Source organism: Temnothorax curvispinosus, unplaced genomic scaffold (genome assembly GCF_003070985.1).
Source record: "Temnothorax curvispinosus isolate PA1 unplaced genomic scaffold, ASM307098v1 QBEX01009448.1, whole genome shotgun sequence".
Lineage (NCBI taxonomy): Eukaryota > Metazoa > Arthropoda > Insecta > Hymenoptera > Formicidae > Temnothorax > Temnothorax curvispinosus.
This window is the reverse complement of record NW_020219228.1, coordinates 304,728-321,951: the sequence shown is the minus strand read 5'-3', so window position 1 is coordinate 321,951 and position 17,224 is coordinate 304,728. Positions and strand designations below refer to the sequence as shown.

At 37.0% G+C, this 17,224-nt stretch overlaps 3 protein-coding genes across 3 annotated transcripts in view; 1 reads left to right on the top strand and 2 right to left on the bottom strand.

Moving 5' to 3' along the window:
- LOC112459037 (excitatory amino acid transporter 3-like) overlaps positions 1 to 5,254 on the top strand; it is a 6,104-nt gene extending 850 nt beyond the window's left edge. Inside the window, exons 2-9 of the mRNA XM_025022930.1 lie at positions 2,749 to 2,929; positions 3,180 to 3,222; positions 3,293 to 3,329; positions 3,695 to 3,878; positions 4,135 to 4,368; positions 4,444 to 4,635; positions 4,762 to 4,896; positions 5,069 to 5,254. Coding sequence (XP_024878698.1) covers positions 2,749 to 2,929; positions 3,180 to 3,222; positions 3,293 to 3,329; positions 3,695 to 3,878; positions 4,135 to 4,368; positions 4,444 to 4,635; positions 4,762 to 4,896; positions 5,069 to 5,237 — 1,175 coding nt within the window. The 3' untranslated portion in view covers positions 5,238 to 5,254. The remainder of the gene's footprint in view (positions 1 to 2,748; positions 2,930 to 3,179; positions 3,223 to 3,292; positions 3,330 to 3,694; positions 3,879 to 4,134; positions 4,369 to 4,443; positions 4,636 to 4,761; positions 4,897 to 5,068) is intronic.
- Positions 5,255 to 5,419: 165 nt separating this feature from the next.
- Positions 5,420 to 11,180, bottom strand: LOC112459036 (aldehyde dehydrogenase, mitochondrial). Its single transcript, XM_025022929.1, has 8 exons — positions 11,082 to 11,180; positions 8,019 to 8,264; positions 7,363 to 7,609; positions 6,893 to 7,227; positions 6,655 to 6,792; positions 6,383 to 6,547; positions 6,153 to 6,310; positions 5,420 to 6,064 (listed from the first exon to the last, which is right to left on the bottom strand). The coding sequence occupies exons 1-8, from the start codon at positions 11,178 to 11,180 to the stop codon at positions 5,917 to 5,919; spliced, it is 1,536 nt and encodes a 511-aa protein (XP_024878697.1). The 3' UTR covers positions 5,420 to 5,916.
- Positions 11,181 to 12,153: 973 nt separating this feature from the next.
- On the bottom strand, positions 12,154 to 17,104 carry LOC112459035 (myb-binding protein 1A). The gene is made up of 10 exons (XM_025022928.1): positions 16,860 to 17,104; positions 16,546 to 16,740; positions 16,062 to 16,457; positions 15,187 to 15,770; positions 14,976 to 15,088; positions 14,379 to 14,902; positions 13,586 to 14,245; positions 13,261 to 13,509; positions 12,742 to 13,175; positions 12,154 to 12,624 (listed from the first exon to the last, which is right to left on the bottom strand). The coding sequence occupies exons 1-10, from the start codon at positions 17,064 to 17,066 to the stop codon at positions 12,198 to 12,200; spliced, it is 3,789 nt and encodes a 1,262-aa protein (XP_024878696.1). The 5' UTR covers positions 17,067 to 17,104; the 3' UTR covers positions 12,154 to 12,197.
- Positions 17,105 to 17,224: the final 120 nt, after the last annotated feature.

Sequence of the window (17,224 nt, the reverse complement as noted above, 5' to 3'; positions counted from 1 at the left end):
GACGACAAATTCGGAGATTCGAAATACGATACGTGAGACCAACTAAATCTCGAGAAATACGTTTATTTTAATATTATTATGTATTCTTTAATACGAGGCATGCTCTCTCGAATGTGATTAGATGATAAATAATTGTAAAATGCTGCTGTTGCATAATGCTAGCCAGCGAGAAAGAGGTAGAGGCGAATGCCAACGGGCGGCGTGTTGGACGACAAGTCGGAGCTCTGAAATACGTATACGATACGTGAGACCAACTAAATTTTGAGAAATACGTTCATTTTAATATTGTTATGTATTCTTTAATGCGAGGCATGCTCTCTCGAATGTGATTAGACGATAAATAATACCAAGAGGGCGAAGTATAAAGTACAAAGTCTTTCTTTAATCATCTTTTTATCATTTATATACGGTTGCCGAGATATAAGCGTTTTATGAAAGTCAGAAATCATTATATATAGAAGCTCTGAAATGCGACGAATGACACTGGTTAAATCTCGAGAGATATATCTTTATTCTAACATTCTTATGTGTTCTATAACGCAAATTATGCTCTCTTGAATAAAATTACACGATAAAGAGTTTATTGTATTTTGGAGTTTTCTAATACCTTTCCGACATTCGCATTTATCTCTCTCTCGTTGGCTAGCATTATGCCACAGCTTTCTATAACCCTTTATCGTTTAATCTTATTTGAGAGAGTCTAATTCGCATTAAAGGACACATAACAATGTTAGAATAAACGTATTTCTCGAGATTTATTTGGTGTCGCGTGTGGTATTTCGGAGTACCGAATTTGTCGTCCAACGCCGCCCGTTGGCATTCGCCTCTATCTCTTTCTCGCTGGCTGGCATTATGCAACAGCATTTTATAATTATTTATTGTCTAATCACATTCGAGAAAGCATGCCTCGCATTAAAGAATACATATCAATATTAAAATGAACGTATTTCTCGAGATTTAGTTGGTCTTACGTCTTACGTATCGTATTTCGGATCTCTGAATTTGTCATCCAACGCCGCCCGTCGGCATTCGCAGCTACCTTTTTCTCGTTAGCTATAGCATTATGCAACAGCTTTCTATAGCTTTTTATCGTTTAATCTTATTCGAGAGAGTCTAATTCGCATTAAAGGACACATAACAATGTTAGAATAAACGTATTTCTCGAGATTTATTTGGTGTCGCGTGTGGTATTTCGGATCTCCGAATTTGCCGTCCAACGCTGCCCGTCGGCATTCGCGGCTACCTTTTTCTCGTTAGCTATAGCATTATGCAACAGCTTTCTATAACTCTTTATCGTTTAATCTTATTCGAGAGAGCCTAATTCGCATTAAAGGACACATAACAATGTTAGAATAAACGTATTTTTCGAGATTTATCTGGTGTCGCGTGTGGTATTTCGGAGCTCCAAATTTGTCGTCCAACGCCGCCCGTCGGCATTCGCAGCTCCTTTTTCTCTTTGGCTAGCATTATGCAACAGCATTTTATAATTATTTATCGTCTAATCACATTCGAGAGAGCGTGTCTTGTATTAAAGAATACATAATAATATTAAAATAAACGTATTTCTCGAGATTTAATTGGTTTCACGTGTGGCATTTCGGAGCTCCGAATTTGTCACCCAACGCCGCCCGTCGGTATTCGCGGCTACCTTTTTCTTGTTATCTAACATTATGCAGCAACATTTTGAAACTCTTTAGCGTCTAATTACATCTGAGAGAGCAAGTCTCGCATTAAAGCATACATAACAATGTTAAAATAAATATATTTCTCGAGATATGACCCAGTGTCGTACAGTGCATTTTAGAGCTTATCTACAACCTTTCCGCCGAACCGGCCGAGCACGAACACTGCATTAATTCATATAATTATATATAGTTTCAGTTATTCATACAGTACGACATATATAAAAAAGTAATTAATAAAAACGTTATTAATTTAACAAACAATAGATATTAATATTAAATTATTATTATTAAGTACCAACGAGGAATATATCGTGCATTCGTTTGGCGCTTGAAAGATCATAAAAATTATGAAAAGAATTTTAGGTTATGAGGAAAGCGAGAATCTCGAGTTTGGGTTGTCTGTAATTCCTGAGAAATCGCTCCTGTTACGCGGGAAGCATGTTGAGCGAGGAGGTTTTAGTAGATATTCGAGCAGCGGCACGCCTACCCCCACTATTACTCATCGCCATTGAAACGGCGCGCCGGGCGCGCGACGAGGATGCCCAGCCTACGGCCAATCAGAGCGCTGGCAGGTGTGCATAGAAGGGGCAGTAAGCTCTCGCGCTCTGACCAATAGCAGCGTGATTACGAGGAGGCAATGAGGGGTGGCAAGACCCGCGCTCGGAATACCTCCGTCAACCTCCTTGCCTAACATGCTAGCCTGATATATCAGGAGTAAATTTCCAAGATTTCGCGGTGCGAAACCTGAGTTTCGCCTACTTTATCATCCGAATTAATTCTTCTATTAACTTTTATTGTCTTTTAACGTCTCTACTAATGCATAATTAAATTCTTGCTATTTTTTAATGATTAATTATGTTCTTTTGAATAATTTATGCAAACGCAAAATGCGGCAGAAAGTTTCGCATACTGAATTGTTTAAAGCAAAATTAAAGAACAAAATCGGATGTATATTTATATGCGACACAATTTTTCACACGAAGAATTGTGGAAGAAATATAACAAAAATTGAAAAGTTTACTTTTTTATAATTAGAATTTGTTGAAATATATATATTGTGCAGGACCTATTGGATTGATGGCATTGTGCTATTATCTAATGACCACTACGATTGGAATAACTTTATGTGTCATACTTGTTGAGAATATTCGACCGGGTGAATTAATAAGAAACGAAGGAGCTCAGGTCGTATCAACGTCCACAAAAACCTTTATGACAGTGGACACAATTTTAGATCTAATTCGGTAATTAAATGTTATTAGAGTACACATCATTACAAATTTCTTTACAAAATTCGCACTTTTGAAGCTTTCTCGCAACACCGAAACTAATATCTTTCTGCGCGAACGTAATGGTTGAAAGACAAAAGTAGATCATCTGTGTGCGTTTCAAAGATACGTAATAATTTCTTAGCGGAGTTTGAAAACGCTTTGTACATAAAAGATGTCTTTTCTTCGTATAATCGTATACATAATATGTCTTTTTTTCATGCAGTAATCTCCTTCCCGATAATTTAGTACATGCATGCATGTATCAGGTATGTTTATGTAATTTAATCGAACATCTATTTGGAACATCTAAAAAATATCATATTTCTTTTATTACAGTATCAAACCGTTCTGGAACAGCCAGCCAATGCGTCAGGTACCACGAAACGCATCGTATATTTTCATTCGCTTGCAGCTCCTTTCCTTTTTCTCTTTTTTAAATAAAACTCACAATCGCTTGTTCAATAAAATTTTAATCTTTTAGACGCGAACGGTGTTGGAAAGTACTTATCTGAAATAATGCTTTGGGGCGGCAAATAACAACAGCTTCTTTAGTTAATTTTATGTTCATTTTATACAGGCTTATGAGCAGCATAAGAAAAAAATATTAAATTTGAAGAATTGCTTCAGCTATATATTCGCGAAAGTACACATGCAGAATGAAAATGTAAGCTAATTGTAACGTAACTATACTTTAGCATTATGCACACTTCGTGAAAACATATTTTCAATTTATTACAGTGCCGATAGAAGAGTGGCCCATAACGAGCGAATATGTGGCAGGAACAAATGTTTTGGGCTTAGTATTTTACAGTCTGGTAATAGGTTTAGCAATCGGAAAGATAGGCGCAACAGGAAAGCCGCTGTCAGACTTTTTTAATTCCTTAGCCGAGATCATGATGAAAATTATGAAATGGGTAACACTGTACGTGCATTACATTACTATTATCCTTTATTATATTAATTAAATACTTAATATTATAGAATTATATTATTGTTAAAAACGATTTCAATTTACAATGTCGTTCTGTACGTTTTCCGTTAATTTTATTTTGAGTGTTTGCCCTTGTATATATAAAATTTTTTAATGATGTAATCTAATGATAAAAGATATTTAACATATATACATAGAATATTTGGATTACATGTGCGCATATATATAACAATACTTTTTTGTTTAGGATGGCACCAGTAGGTGTGTTATTTCTTATCGCTGGCCGAATACTGGAAATAGATGATTTTGGCGATGTAATGAGCCATCTCGGATTTTACATTTTAACAGTATTTACTGGACTAATACTACAGGGTTTTGTAATCCTGCCCCTCCTTTACTGGATCATCATGCGTAAATCGCCGTATAAAATTATATCCAAACTTGGCCCAACTTTTGCAACAGCCATCGGAACGTCGTCGAGGTACAATTAAAAAAAAAAAACATCGACGTGCGAATCAGATAAAACTTTGCATTCTAATTAAACGTAATAATCTAGCACCGCCACGGTTCCCTACACATTAAGATGTTTAGAAGAGCTGGGCATAAATCCCAAAATAACAAAGTTCATTATACCGATTGGAGCAGCAATAAATCTGGACGGGATAGCCCTGTACGAAACTGTCGGGGCGATATTTATTATACAATTACGTGGGCTGCAGTTCTCTTTGTTGAGGATAATAATTATCAGGTCAGTGATTAAAACGTGAGCGTGGATTGAACTGCAATGCGTTTTCTTCGAGATATATTTTGCATTGTTTAAAACAATCTGAACATTTTAATTCCTTATATAACTTCAACGTTTGCTGTTCTACAGTATTACATGTACAGTATCCTGCGTGGGAGCTGCCGGCATACCCAGTGGTGGCTATATGATGTTAATAATGGTGTTAAATTCTATAGGAGTACCCGTTGAAGATGTCACATTGATTATCGCCGTCGACTGGTTTATGTAAGTATACGTATCGCTTATGTTACGTACGTAAAAATATTTTTTTTCTTCTCTTTTAAAAGAGATGAAAGAGGATAAATTTCTTACGAATAATATAAATCTTTCTTTCAAATTCATATGAATACATTCTTCTTCTGCTACGCAGTAAAATAAAAAATGTATTATTTTGCAGTGACCGTTTCAGAACGACAATCAACATTATAGGCGACGCGTTCGGTGCAAGCATCATATCTCATTTTTGCGAAAAAGATCTGGAAGAGGATCTGGAAAACGAGATGTGCCCGCTGGAAACAAACGCTTCGGATACGCTTATGAAAGTACATTCTAATAAGGAAAATTAAAACAGTGATTTTTAATGATATTTTATTTATAAACTTTAAGTTATAAACTTAAAAAATAAGAAAATACAATTGTCTTAATTTTAAAAGTGTTTAAGTTGTACTTATTCAGCAAAGTGTGAGCGAGGTTTGCGAGAAGCATGGCACATTTGTAATCTCTGTTTTATCTTTGTTTGCAAAATCTACTGAAGCGTGAAATTTCACACAAATAACAGCAAGATCTGCATTGTGATAAATTGCTTGAGAAAACTTTCCTTAATGTATAACATACATTATGCTCAAGTGGGAATAAAATGAACAAAATGAAATAAAACTAGAAAGTAAAGTTTTATAATAATAAAAAATATTTATAGAATATTTTTAAGAATATATAATCAAGAATTTAAAATATTTTGTGCGATGCTTTCTTTGTTATACATGCATATTGCAGCTTATGTTACAAAAGCTATTGCTACATTGCTTTATGTGTGCTCGTAATTCATAACTGAATTACGAATTGTATTCACAATCTGTAAGTACTTTTATACATGAAAAATGCAAAAACTTTAACTGCAATACAACAGATTAAAAATCTGTAATAAATTTTAAAATTATATAAAAAATACCTGTACAATCATACTTGGTCTTTTTGCGGTATAAAATGCTTGTAAAATGACTTTTTGATAGCGACCTTGATATACTTTTATGAATTTTTCACCTCAAGTTGAACTATTACGCTTTTTACTTCCGTGTATGCCTCAAGTCCATATTCTCCAAGTTCTCTGCCGTGTCCAGACATTTTGTATCCACCAAACGGCACTTGAGGAATTATCGCATTGTATGTGTTGACCCTGTACAAAAATTAACAACGAGATTAATTTGTATATTTTTTTTAGAGCTCACAGCTTTCATTCTTTGTAATATTTCCAAACAACTTACCATACGGTACCGGCGCGAAGACCCTGCACTATGTAATTCGCTTTATTAAGGTCTTTCGTAAAAACTGCAGCAGCTAATCCGTAATCGGTGTTATTTGCGCGTTCAATTACTTCTTCCAAATCGTCGAACTTCAGGATTTGCTGAACCGGACCAAAGATCTGCCAAGAAACAGCGTAGATTCTTTTTAGATATGTTACATCTTACAGGTTAAATATGATCTTAATGCTTACCTCCTCTTTGGCTATAGTCATATCGTCTTGAACATCTGCAAATACCGTTGGAGCAACGAAATAGCCTCTATCGCCAATGCGCTCGCCGCCTGTTACCAAGTTAGCGCCTTGTTGTTTACCAGTTTCTATCAGACGCATAATTTTGTTTAACTGCTCCTCGTCAATCTTAAACAACGATATAAATAGCATAACAATAATTTCAATTACACGATTACATATTAATGCTAATTATGTGTCAATTGATAATCTAATCTGTACGAATTCGAACATACCTGCGGCCCTTGTTCTATTTTCAAGTCAAACGGATCTCCCACGGGCTTAGTTTTAGCGCGGAGCGCACTTTTTTCGACGAATTCATCGTAGATGTTCGATTGAACGAAGGTTCTTGAGCCTGCACAACAGCATTGGCCCTGGCGGAAATTTAATTTGAAAATGAGCGAAACAGAAAATTAGAGAAAGAATGAAGAGGAGTCACCCGTGCGTAAATGATCAAACGTCAAAGTAATTTACCATGTTAAAAAATAATCCAAAATGCGCTGTCTCCACCGCCTGATTTATATCGACATCTTTAAGAATGATATTAGGAGATTTTCCACCTAACTCCAGCGTAGTTCTCTTTAACTTGTGTATAGCAGCATTTTGCTTTATTAGCTGGCCGACCTCGGTAGAGCCCGTAAACGCGATCTTGTCGACCTTGTCGTGAGCGACTAACGCGGCACCGGTTTTACCATAACCAGGAACGACATTGACCACTCCATCAGGAAATCCAGCTTCCTTAGTCAATTGTGCCATATAAAGAGCCGTTAACGGAGTCTGCTCAGCAGGTTTCAGAATAATGACGTTTCCTAAGGAATAAAATAATAATTTCAATGTTACGTGCACTACAGAACTTATCCCAAAGATTTCATTAATTGTGACGGAACCACAAAAGGATTAAAATTTTATAGTAAAATATATATAATTTTTATGTCCGTGGTCACCTGTAGCTAAAGCTGGTGCTATCTTCCATGCCATCATCAAGAAAGGAAAATTCCAGGGAATAATTTGACCGCATACTCCTACTGGCTCGTGTCTAGTATATGCGAAGACTTTTCCGTCGGCTGGGATAACTTTTCCATGATTCTTATCGGCCCATCCCGCATAATATCTCAACACTCCAGCGCTCATGGGCACGTCTACGCTGTACGCGCTCGAATAAGGTTTCCCGTTGTCTAAAGTTTCTAAGGACTGAAATGTAATAGATAACGAATTAGCTTGATTGTAAAAACTTTGGACACAAGCCGAATATTCATTAATTTTTTCGACCCAAAAGTAACTTCGAAAAACTCCGTGGTAACTAACAAATGATACATTATGCACATTGTGAATAATTGATCGTGAATAATGATTTTACTTATAGGTAACTTATAACTATACATTATTATCAGTTACTTAGATTAGATCGACGAACAAAGGTCGAAAAAATACTTTGCGATCTCTTCGCATCGATTTAAAACAAAAAAATATATAAAATTAAAAGACATAAACATTCTTAGCTTGATCTCTAAAGATCGTCTATCGTTAAAATGTCGATAATCCCGAATTCTTTTATTAAATATCAATATTAATAATATTAATTATCAATATCGTATTATACCGCAATGTATTTATGATCGCGCTCGATCAAATCTGCCAGTTTGTTCAAGAGAACTCCCCTTTGGGAGGCGTCCATGGTTCTCCATGGTGAATTCCTTTTGAAGGCCTTATTGGCAGCCTGCACCGCAAAATCAACGTCCACGCTATCGCCTTCCTGCACCTCGGCGATCACCTCACCGGTCGCGGGATTGACGGTGGGAAATGTCTTCTCGCTCTTGGATTTGTGCCATTCGTTATTGATGAATATCTGCAACGAAATGAAATCCATTTATGCAATTAATGTACTCCCATCGCAGTGCGTTTCTTATACATAACATAGGAAACGTGTCGCATACACATCGTACGTTACGAAGCGCACTATGTACAGTTTCGCTCTTTCTTGTGAGAATATTTTCTAATCTAAGCAAACTGAAGCAATAACAAGTATTAAATAAGCGACGATTTGCATCGATCTCGTGATAAAAATATCACGCGTATCGCGAGAATGATATAAGCAAACTGAAGCAATAACAAGTATTAAATAAGCGACGGTTTACATCGATCTCGCGGTAAAAATATCGCGAGTATCGCGAGAACGTGTGTATGTAAATAGTCGCTTATTTAATACTTGTTATTGCTTCGGTTTGCTTTAGAGGATATTATCATGAATCATGTAATTCCGTATTAATACTTTAATTTATGCAAACTTGAGTTGACTCTGAAATGGCGGTATCCGCGCCGTTTCAAAAGTTAATTGAACACAGTCCAGTGTAGATCAAGCATTTCCCAATCTTTACATTTTGATAGCGTACGGAATAACAGTCTCTTGTTACAAGATAAAGCGAGAGAAGCTCGAGTCTTCGATAAGCTGTTTCTCTCGAGTTGAATCTGTTGCATAAAAAACTGTGAACGCTTGATTTTCATATATATGGCATATGGCATATATCTTCCTTTACTTATTAAACTAAATGAGAGTGAAATCCGTTAAAAATTCATCGATCGCTCGTTAAATCCCTTTGTTGATTCTCGTTGATTCATCGCCGAGTCGCCGGGAAATATTACGCTCATCACTATGCAACAAAGCATACGATTAGATAACAATACATAATACCGTCGTCAATATCAAGGACTGATTGTGAGCCATATTTCAATATGTTTGATATGTAAATTCTCCGCAATTTTTTCATACTAGCGACACACGAAGCCATAAATCAAAAGATGGAAATGTTTAAAGTTCAGGCCTGAAATAAATCCGAATGCGTTGAATTAGAAAATAAACAAGGAAAAAAAACACTATGCACCTTGAAGAGGTATATTTATCCATTTTAATTGGCCGAGTCATTCACTCGTAGCGTATTCTTACGCAATAATGAATGCAGCATTATCTTTTTTCTTCTTTCATTTTTTAATATGAATAATCCAGTGAGAAACAAACGGCCAAAAAAAAATCGTTTTAGATATCGATGTCCTCGCGTCGTAAATCAAAGCGTAAATGATCACAAACAAAAACCTCTTTAATTTTACGGACCTTAATTTATGGCATTTTTCAAGCTTTATGACGTCTTTAGGTATATAGAATCGTGCGTAGCAACACAGGTAAATTTATTGTTAGAAATGTATATACGCGCGCATAAAAAGTACTTATGCACGATAAATACAAAATGTAAATAAAATTAAATTATAAATAGGAGAAAATAGAAAAATATGAGTTAAATTTAATTATAAATGAAAGCAGAATACAAAAAATGAAAACTGATACGTTAAATTAAATTATAAATAGAAAAAGACAGAAAATACAAAATTATAAATTAAGCAATAAAATATTTAAAAAATAGTTATAAATTGAGTTAAATAACAAATAGAAAAATGGAGTTATATAAATTAAATTAAAAAGAGATTTATTCTAAAATGTAACGCGAATTATATCTCAAGTCTTCTTTAACTGTTATTATTTATATAATAATACAACAAATTAGCGGTTTACAAATGCTAAAAAGAGGAGAATCTTCTTTGAGCAGATTAAAAAGGTGTCCAACCAAGTTCTGTTTAACTTAACTGACAGTGAATTTAATCAGTTTAAAGCAAAATTTCGAACTAAATGTAACTCGTTATTCCTTATAATTTAATTTTCCTTCTTACATATTAAACAACGAAACATTAATAATTCCATTCAAATGTTAACGCAATAGTACATGACTCGACATATTAATTGCCAGATTAGCCGTTAATCGGAATTTAATCGTCATTCGACGTCATTCTTTTACTTCTATCAATGTAGATCAACTGAGATTATACTTCAAATCTCTAGAACTTATATAGTAAATACTTTTTATCTTTTTCTAAAAGATAAGAAGTAAGTTAAACCGAGATTAAACTTAATCTACATATTTGCAGAAATGACTATAATGCCGATAAAGCAAACAAACCGGTTCGCGGATTTCGAGCTGAAATTGCCGCGAATCGGCGCCCGCGATTTCAAGCCTGTTGAAGCTCACGCTCACAAAACCTCTATTTTCCTAAAATCGCAAATCTATCATGACTGTCACAGAAACATAACAGTACAATTATCGATACCGGATCCGCAATTTCCTGTCGTCAATTGGTATCAGCGCGCGTCGCATTTTGCTCAAGTTACCTTGCATTATTCGATCGTTAAAATCGTTGGCCAACTCTCCGCCCGCATTTCTACTAAACACGCGCTGACACGACGACCCTGACGACGTGGATCGCGTGTCGAAAAACGCCTTTGCGAAAAATTTGCTCGCCATGAACTTGAAATACCGCTCTTGGACTATTACGGGGTCATCGTATAAATACATAATCTACATATAAATATATCGCACTGTCCAACCGCCGAGACGCGCAAATTTTTTTTAGGAAAAAAAGGTCCATTAATAAACCTCCGAAAATATTCCGTGTCTATTCCGCTTTTACAAGCGGTCCCATCTGCGAGAGCCGTGTGTGGCATCTCGATCTCAGCCTCCTCTTTTCTTTTTTAACCCCCTGGACTCGCCGCCTCTCGCGAAACGCAGTCGCCATACCCGTGCATATCTCGCGATAGATTTTACTCCCGTTCGCAACTTACGCCCGTGTACAGAATCGGCGGGCTCGTGTCCGGCGCCGGCAGAGCCGCGGACGAGTAGCATCGTCGCAGATGTTGAAATCTCTTCAGCAAGCGCAGCATGTCGTCGGCGAGACGTTCCCTCGGGTCGGCGGCAGAAGACTGATCCGCATCCGACAACTCGACTCGACCTCGACGCTCTTCCGGCAGTTCCGGCTCTTCTCCCTCGCTCCTCCGCAGAAACACGAAGGTCTAGTGGTTTGGCCGGAGCCGAGCGCGCGTGCTCCACTTCGGCTTGACAATAGACTAGTAACATTCCGACGGCCGTGTTGTTTCTCTTAGTTTCTTTACACGTGTAGCATTAAACGGCCGTTCGTTACATAAAAGAACTCGCTAACTGACGTTAATTGACGTAACTGACGACGTATATAATTTCAAGAGATTCACGCGTATCAAGATTTATATGTACATTCTTTGTACACAGAGTTATTTATAATATACATGGGAGTTATTTATAATATACAAAACGTTATTATACATTGTACAAAACGAGAGCATTTGAGTAAAAAATATTCCGACGAGTGTTTAGGATACGCTTAGACATTTAAATTTATTATGATTGTTTTAGCGAGATAACGAAGAATTGTGTATCTGTATAAATAATTAAAGACAGAGTACAATATACTTAACATATATTGATGAAAATTGTCCGCGTAAACTTTTCTAACGATACAATCGGAAATATCCGTCGAGAAATTGTCGAAATATTGTTCGAGCCAATTAAAATAATAATATAGATATAATTATGGCAAGATTAATAGTTTGATGACGGTTGTTGTAAAATCTCTGGACGCTAACTGACCGAAAAGCCAGTTTGATCTCGCGTACACTAAATTCTATTATTCAATCAAATAAAGAAATAAAGAAAACAGAATCAACATTTTGAAGAATCAATGTATCGCTAATTATTTCGTTTTTCGTAACATAATTTAATTATAACTCTTATACAGGTCTTATTTCGCGTATAAAAATACCCCGTCGAAATCTGAAACACAGGACAAGCGTATTCTAAACATTCATCCCGATTTTCGTGCTGTATGTGTTTTTACATCTTTTATTTTTGCAAGTTTATAAGTTGTATCAAGCACGATTGGTACTTTTTCTTCTTTTAGACTCGCGATCGCCCTCCGTCGCCCGTTCCCTCTTCCGTGGCGTTGTCGAGCTCTGTCGGGTAGACTTGTCGTGTGAACTCCCGTTTTGACAAACTTCCGTCGCGTCTTCGTTCGCCGGTAAACTGACACTGCTAAATTTAAACAGCTCTATATCTTGAGACATAACTTTCGCGCGTAACTCACGCGCCTCTTTCTTCAGTAATCGCTTGTCCCTCTGTCTACTCTTATTCTTTCTCTTTTTCCTCTGATCATTATTACTTTGCGCCTCTTCTTGTTCTTCCTCCTCTTCCGAATCACTTGCTTTTCCGTTTTGAGGTACGACGTTGCTTTGTTTGCCGTTACTTTGTGTAGTAACAGTATTACTATTCAGCTTGGTATCGCCCTTCGTTGATGGCCTGACGATACGAATTAAATCAAGTACAAAAAAAATCCCAGAAGTTAAATAAAGAAGCGTGTATATGTGATACAAACAAGAAAATTTCAGAGAATCGGATATTTGTTATTATACTTACATATTGAGAGGTACTCCAATCTCTGCTGCCAGCTTCTTATAGGCAGTTTTCGCATCTCCGGAAAGAGCGTTTTGACTTCTGTATTTTATTAACGCCGCTTTAACGGCTTGCCAATCCCATGCTTGTGGCAAATGACGTCCATAAACGACGCGCAACAGCATCAGAAGATGCCCGATAAATTTCTGCATAACTTTTTTCCGTGCGCTAGCATTATTGCACGAAGCAGATTGTCCGTTATCGTTCACACGTAGATCACATGTCTCTTTGAGTGTGTCTATGGTGTTTTTACAAAGCGTCGTTTCCAATTTCATTCTCACGTCGGCATATTTCGTATCCATGTTCAGCAGTCGATTATTGTTGTAGAAAATTAATAACAGCTCCAGCGCTTGATTCCTACGGAAGTATCGAATACTGCTGTCAAAAGCAAAGTCCACCTAAACAATTAGATGACATTTTGTAAGACGAGCTCTATTTTATATATTAGGAAACATTAAAAGATACATTCATTTTAATACATACCAGCAGAGGTGCCAGCTGCCAATTATCCTCCCAACACAACTGTAATACACCCTTAAACAACATGGACGAAAGCACACAATCTCTCTTCTTAAAGAACGCAGTTAAATTTTGACCATAAATTTCTACAACGCTCTTAGTAGACAAGTTAGCTTGTTGCGCGCACCTTACGAGGAAAGTGCAGCATTCTGCCAATTTATCGTTGAGTTCTTGACAGACCGAAGCAGAACGCTCTCCTTTTTCGATCAAAGCCTTAAAAGAGATATATCATGTATCGTTCAATCAGCATTTAATCAGCGACTTGCACTTAATCGCTACAAATAATTACCTTTAACACTGTCATTAGCAAAGCATCGTCAACTCCCGTTGTATCTTTAAACTTTTTCACCGTTGACAATTTTTTTAAGCAAGCCCGAATTCTATGCGCGAGCGGATCCTGATGCGGATCCTTTATACAGAATTCTAGCAGAGCGAAGAGCGGCACGATCATATCTAGAGTGACCGCCATAGACGGGCAAATATCTAAATAAATAGATAACAAATCTATAACGCGAGCTCTGAAATGCATCAATGCCTGGCTCGTTTTTCCTTGCTTCTTAGAACGAGCTTGACGGTTCTCCCGGAGAATCTTAAACGCCGCTGCTAATGATTCATCCAACCGCTTGCCCTCTTCCTCGTCTATTTGATCTACGTCGATGTCTTCGTCGTCGGTTTGCATTGCGGCGTCACCCAGAGCCTGATGTAGCGCCAGTCTCAATTTATCGGTCACTGTCTCATCTTCATCTTCATCCTCATCCTTGTCCTCACTTGCGTCAGACTCAGATTCACTCTTCGATAAAATCTCATCGTTTGAAATACTTTCCTCCTCTTCCTCCTCCTCCTCCTCCTCATCCTCGCCCTCCTCCGATTCGCTTTCTATACCTGAGGAATCTTCATCGTCATTTTGCTTTGTGGTAAGTGTCTTTTGAGTATTTTTTATATCTAATACCTGAAATAAAATATAACAAATATACTGTAACTTATGAATTTTTCCATGCTGAACAGAATTAATAAATTAATAATTTTCCTTTTCAGTTAAATAAAGAACTAATATTATAAAAATTATATAAATAAAAGCTTACGGCCAATATCTGATGAACTGCAGATGGAGTCAGATACGGACAGATATGTGGAAACACACAGCCAACTAATGAACGGAATAAATGATCGTTCTTCGACAAAAGAGATAACAAAAGATCCACTACTACTTCGACCCATTCTGGTTCCTCTTCCGTAGTTGTATTTTCAAGCCTTTTATGTCCCTTGGACTTTTTATTTAATCTCTCGTAACAACACTGAAGTTCATTAATCGACATAATTGCCATTTCAGGATCTGAGAACAATTGTAGACCCATGTGTAAATTCATTGTATGAAATATCGGCAAGGCTTCCGAATTTTTTGTGTTTTTCTCCAGTTTTTCAATCAAGTTTATCACTTTGTCCCAAGCATCAAATGCTGCGTCGTTTAATGGCGATCTTAATTGTATCACGTTTAATCGCAATTTCGAATCTCTATCATGAACGAGTGCGCTTAACAGATTTCGTGCATTATCCAATTTTGGTAATTTATGATCCAGGGCACGATAAAAACAATCTTTAAATTGTTCTGAAAACAAGAATTAAATTTATTTCGGCTTATAATTAAAAAAAAATTATATATACATATATAATATACTTACGCGCTAGTTCTGCACCAACATTCGACACTTCACACAATCCATAGTAGAACAGGAACGTCAGTTGCTCAAGTCTCCAGTCTTGATCTGAGAACGTCTCTTGACGACCTATTAATCTAACGGAAGAATGCACGTTTAATATTAGATATTAAATTATTTCAAAAATCTATTGATAATAAATATTATCATATATTTGTGGGCCAATTATACTAACCTTGTTAACAGTTGCGCTGAGTAACTTCGCTCAGCGTTTGTCCACAATTCCGCCTTTGTACCTTCTCTATCTTTAGTTGCCCTATTCTCTATAATATTTCTATACAATTGGCACAATTTCTTGATACCATCTAACTTCAGATTTCCCGTAATTATTTGGGTCACCTTGACACCCGTCTTCTTTTCTATCATCAAGTCACCAGGATGCAATATAAGCTTCTTCAATATACTCAGCTGTACTTTCGTCTTCATGTCATTGTCATTCGTAGCAGACACTATCAAGTGTAAAACTTTTCTGAATGCTACCAAAACTTCATCGTTATTATTCCTCTTGCAGTTAGAAAATCTTTTTAACATGTGTTGTAGAAGATTCGGCGATAATAATGTTGGAATTATAGTTTTATCCGTAACGTTAACAAGAATTAGTCGTAAAATTTCCACAGCGATATATTCATCACTCTTCGATGGTTTTAGAAATCTCTGATCGATGCCTTTCCAGAAGTCTGCCACAAGCTCGGTCGCTACTAGCTTTTCACAAAACAGCTTGAACACTGGATGATGGTAAGAAATAATTCTAGGTAAAGCCTAATAACAAAAAAAATTATACTGTGCGGAAATACATAACTCAAATATACATTCTTATTCTTATTAAAGATTATTCGGAGATGCTTAGAGCAGATACTTGTCAGGTAAAAGACCCAGATTTGATTGCCTCTCCATATATAAGCAATTTTGATTGTACATTATTTCACTATGATAAAAGCAAAAGCAAAAAACAAATCCCAAAGTAATTGAGTAATATTGTCATAAAAGCTACAATGGATGGAAATCTACAATAGAAAGATGATTATTAAAACCCCATTAAAAATGACGTACCGTCAATAGTTTAACAATATCTTCCATAGACTCCTTGGTAATAATCTCCTTCACACCCAAGTGTTCTTTTAAAAATTTATGATTAACCAGCGACGGATGCTTATCTCTAACAATAAGCAGCACATAAAACGTATCTAAAGTTTGTTCGGACCATGGCTTGCCAATTTCCTTCTCGACAATTGGCCAGACATTCTTCATAGATTCAGTATCAAACTGACCGATAAGCTCGCTGAGAAACATAACAGAGATAAATGACAGATAGCTGCGCTGTTTGCCAGCATTCACCAGAATTTCTGTAATCTGCTGTTGTATCTCGACGCTGTTGCGAGCAAGTAACTTGGACCTTATCAACGCGCCACACAGCAGTATACGTCCCATGTATACATCGGCGTTCTCCTATGGAAATAAAAATTCAAGTATTATATTAAAAATATCATTTTTTCTTTCAAATCAAACAAAACAAACACAGTATTGTAGGTCTTACGCTCTTAGGATTACTGCCAGCCGGGTGCAACTGGGAATTCATTATAGACAGAAGTTTCTCCACCGGTGTGTCGGGATGCATCATCAGGTAGACTGTCAGGGTGCTGTAGAACCCCCTTCTCGTGACCGTCATCGAGGAGCCCAGACTGCGCACCAGTCTAACCAGCGCGTAATTCAACTCCTTGTCATCCTGATCCTGCAAGGACAGATCAATGGTGCGACGTGAGAATCGGTCAGGAATATCTCATACAAATTAGATCTTTTTTTTTTTATATATAATTTAAGTAGCACAATGAGGTTAACGTATTAATATACCGCGTTATGTTGGCGCAGATAATTTAGCAGCGCGACTCCGGCGTTCAGCCTCACGGAGTCGTTGCCGTCCTTCAGTTTGTTAAAATTGTCCAGTATGGTCGAGTTCATCCTGTCGGGCTTCCGCCATCCGGCGGAATCGTCCGCGTGGTCCGCGATCGTCTCTGCCATGTGCGTGTCGCGCGGTACGTGCATCGCGGCGGCGGACATCTTCCTTTTCCCGACGTTCTCCAGGCGGCGGTGCGGCGACTACGTTGGTCAAACGCGCGAATCGACGAGGGAGACAAAGGGACGACTGCACTCCGAATACCTGCTCCGATTAATGTTTATTTCCACCAAAGTAGATTAACTTTAATTTTGGTTTGACT

What these genes read in the sequence shown, in the direction of transcription:
- LOC112459035 (XM_025022928.1), bottom strand. Translation starts at nt 17,066, where the DNA reads ATGTCCGCCGCCGCGATGCACGTACCGCGCGACACGCACATGGCAGAG. An exon ending in ATCTGCGCCAACATAACGCG is followed by an intron (nt 16,741 to 16,859) that starts GTATATTAATAC and finishes CTGTCCTTGCAG; the next exon opens with GATCAGGATGACAAGGAGTT. An exon ending in TGCTAATGACAGTGTTAAAG is followed by an intron (nt 13,510 to 13,585) that starts GTAATTATTTGT and finishes ATCTCTTTTAAG; the next exon opens with GCTTTGATCGAAAAAGGAGA.
- LOC112459036 (XM_025022929.1), bottom strand. Translation starts at nt 11,180, where the DNA reads ATGCTGCGCTTGCTGAAGAGATTTCAACATCTGCGACGATGCTACTCG. An exon ending in AAATAGAACAAGGGCCGCAG is followed by an intron (nt 6,548 to 6,654) that starts GTATGTTCGAAT and finishes TCGTTGTTTAAG; the next exon opens with ATTGACGAGGAGCAGTTAAA. An exon ending in TGACTATAGCCAAAGAGGAG is followed by an intron (nt 6,311 to 6,382) that starts GTAAGCATTAAG and finishes GTTTCTTGGCAG; the next exon opens with ATCTTTGGTCCGGTTCAGCA.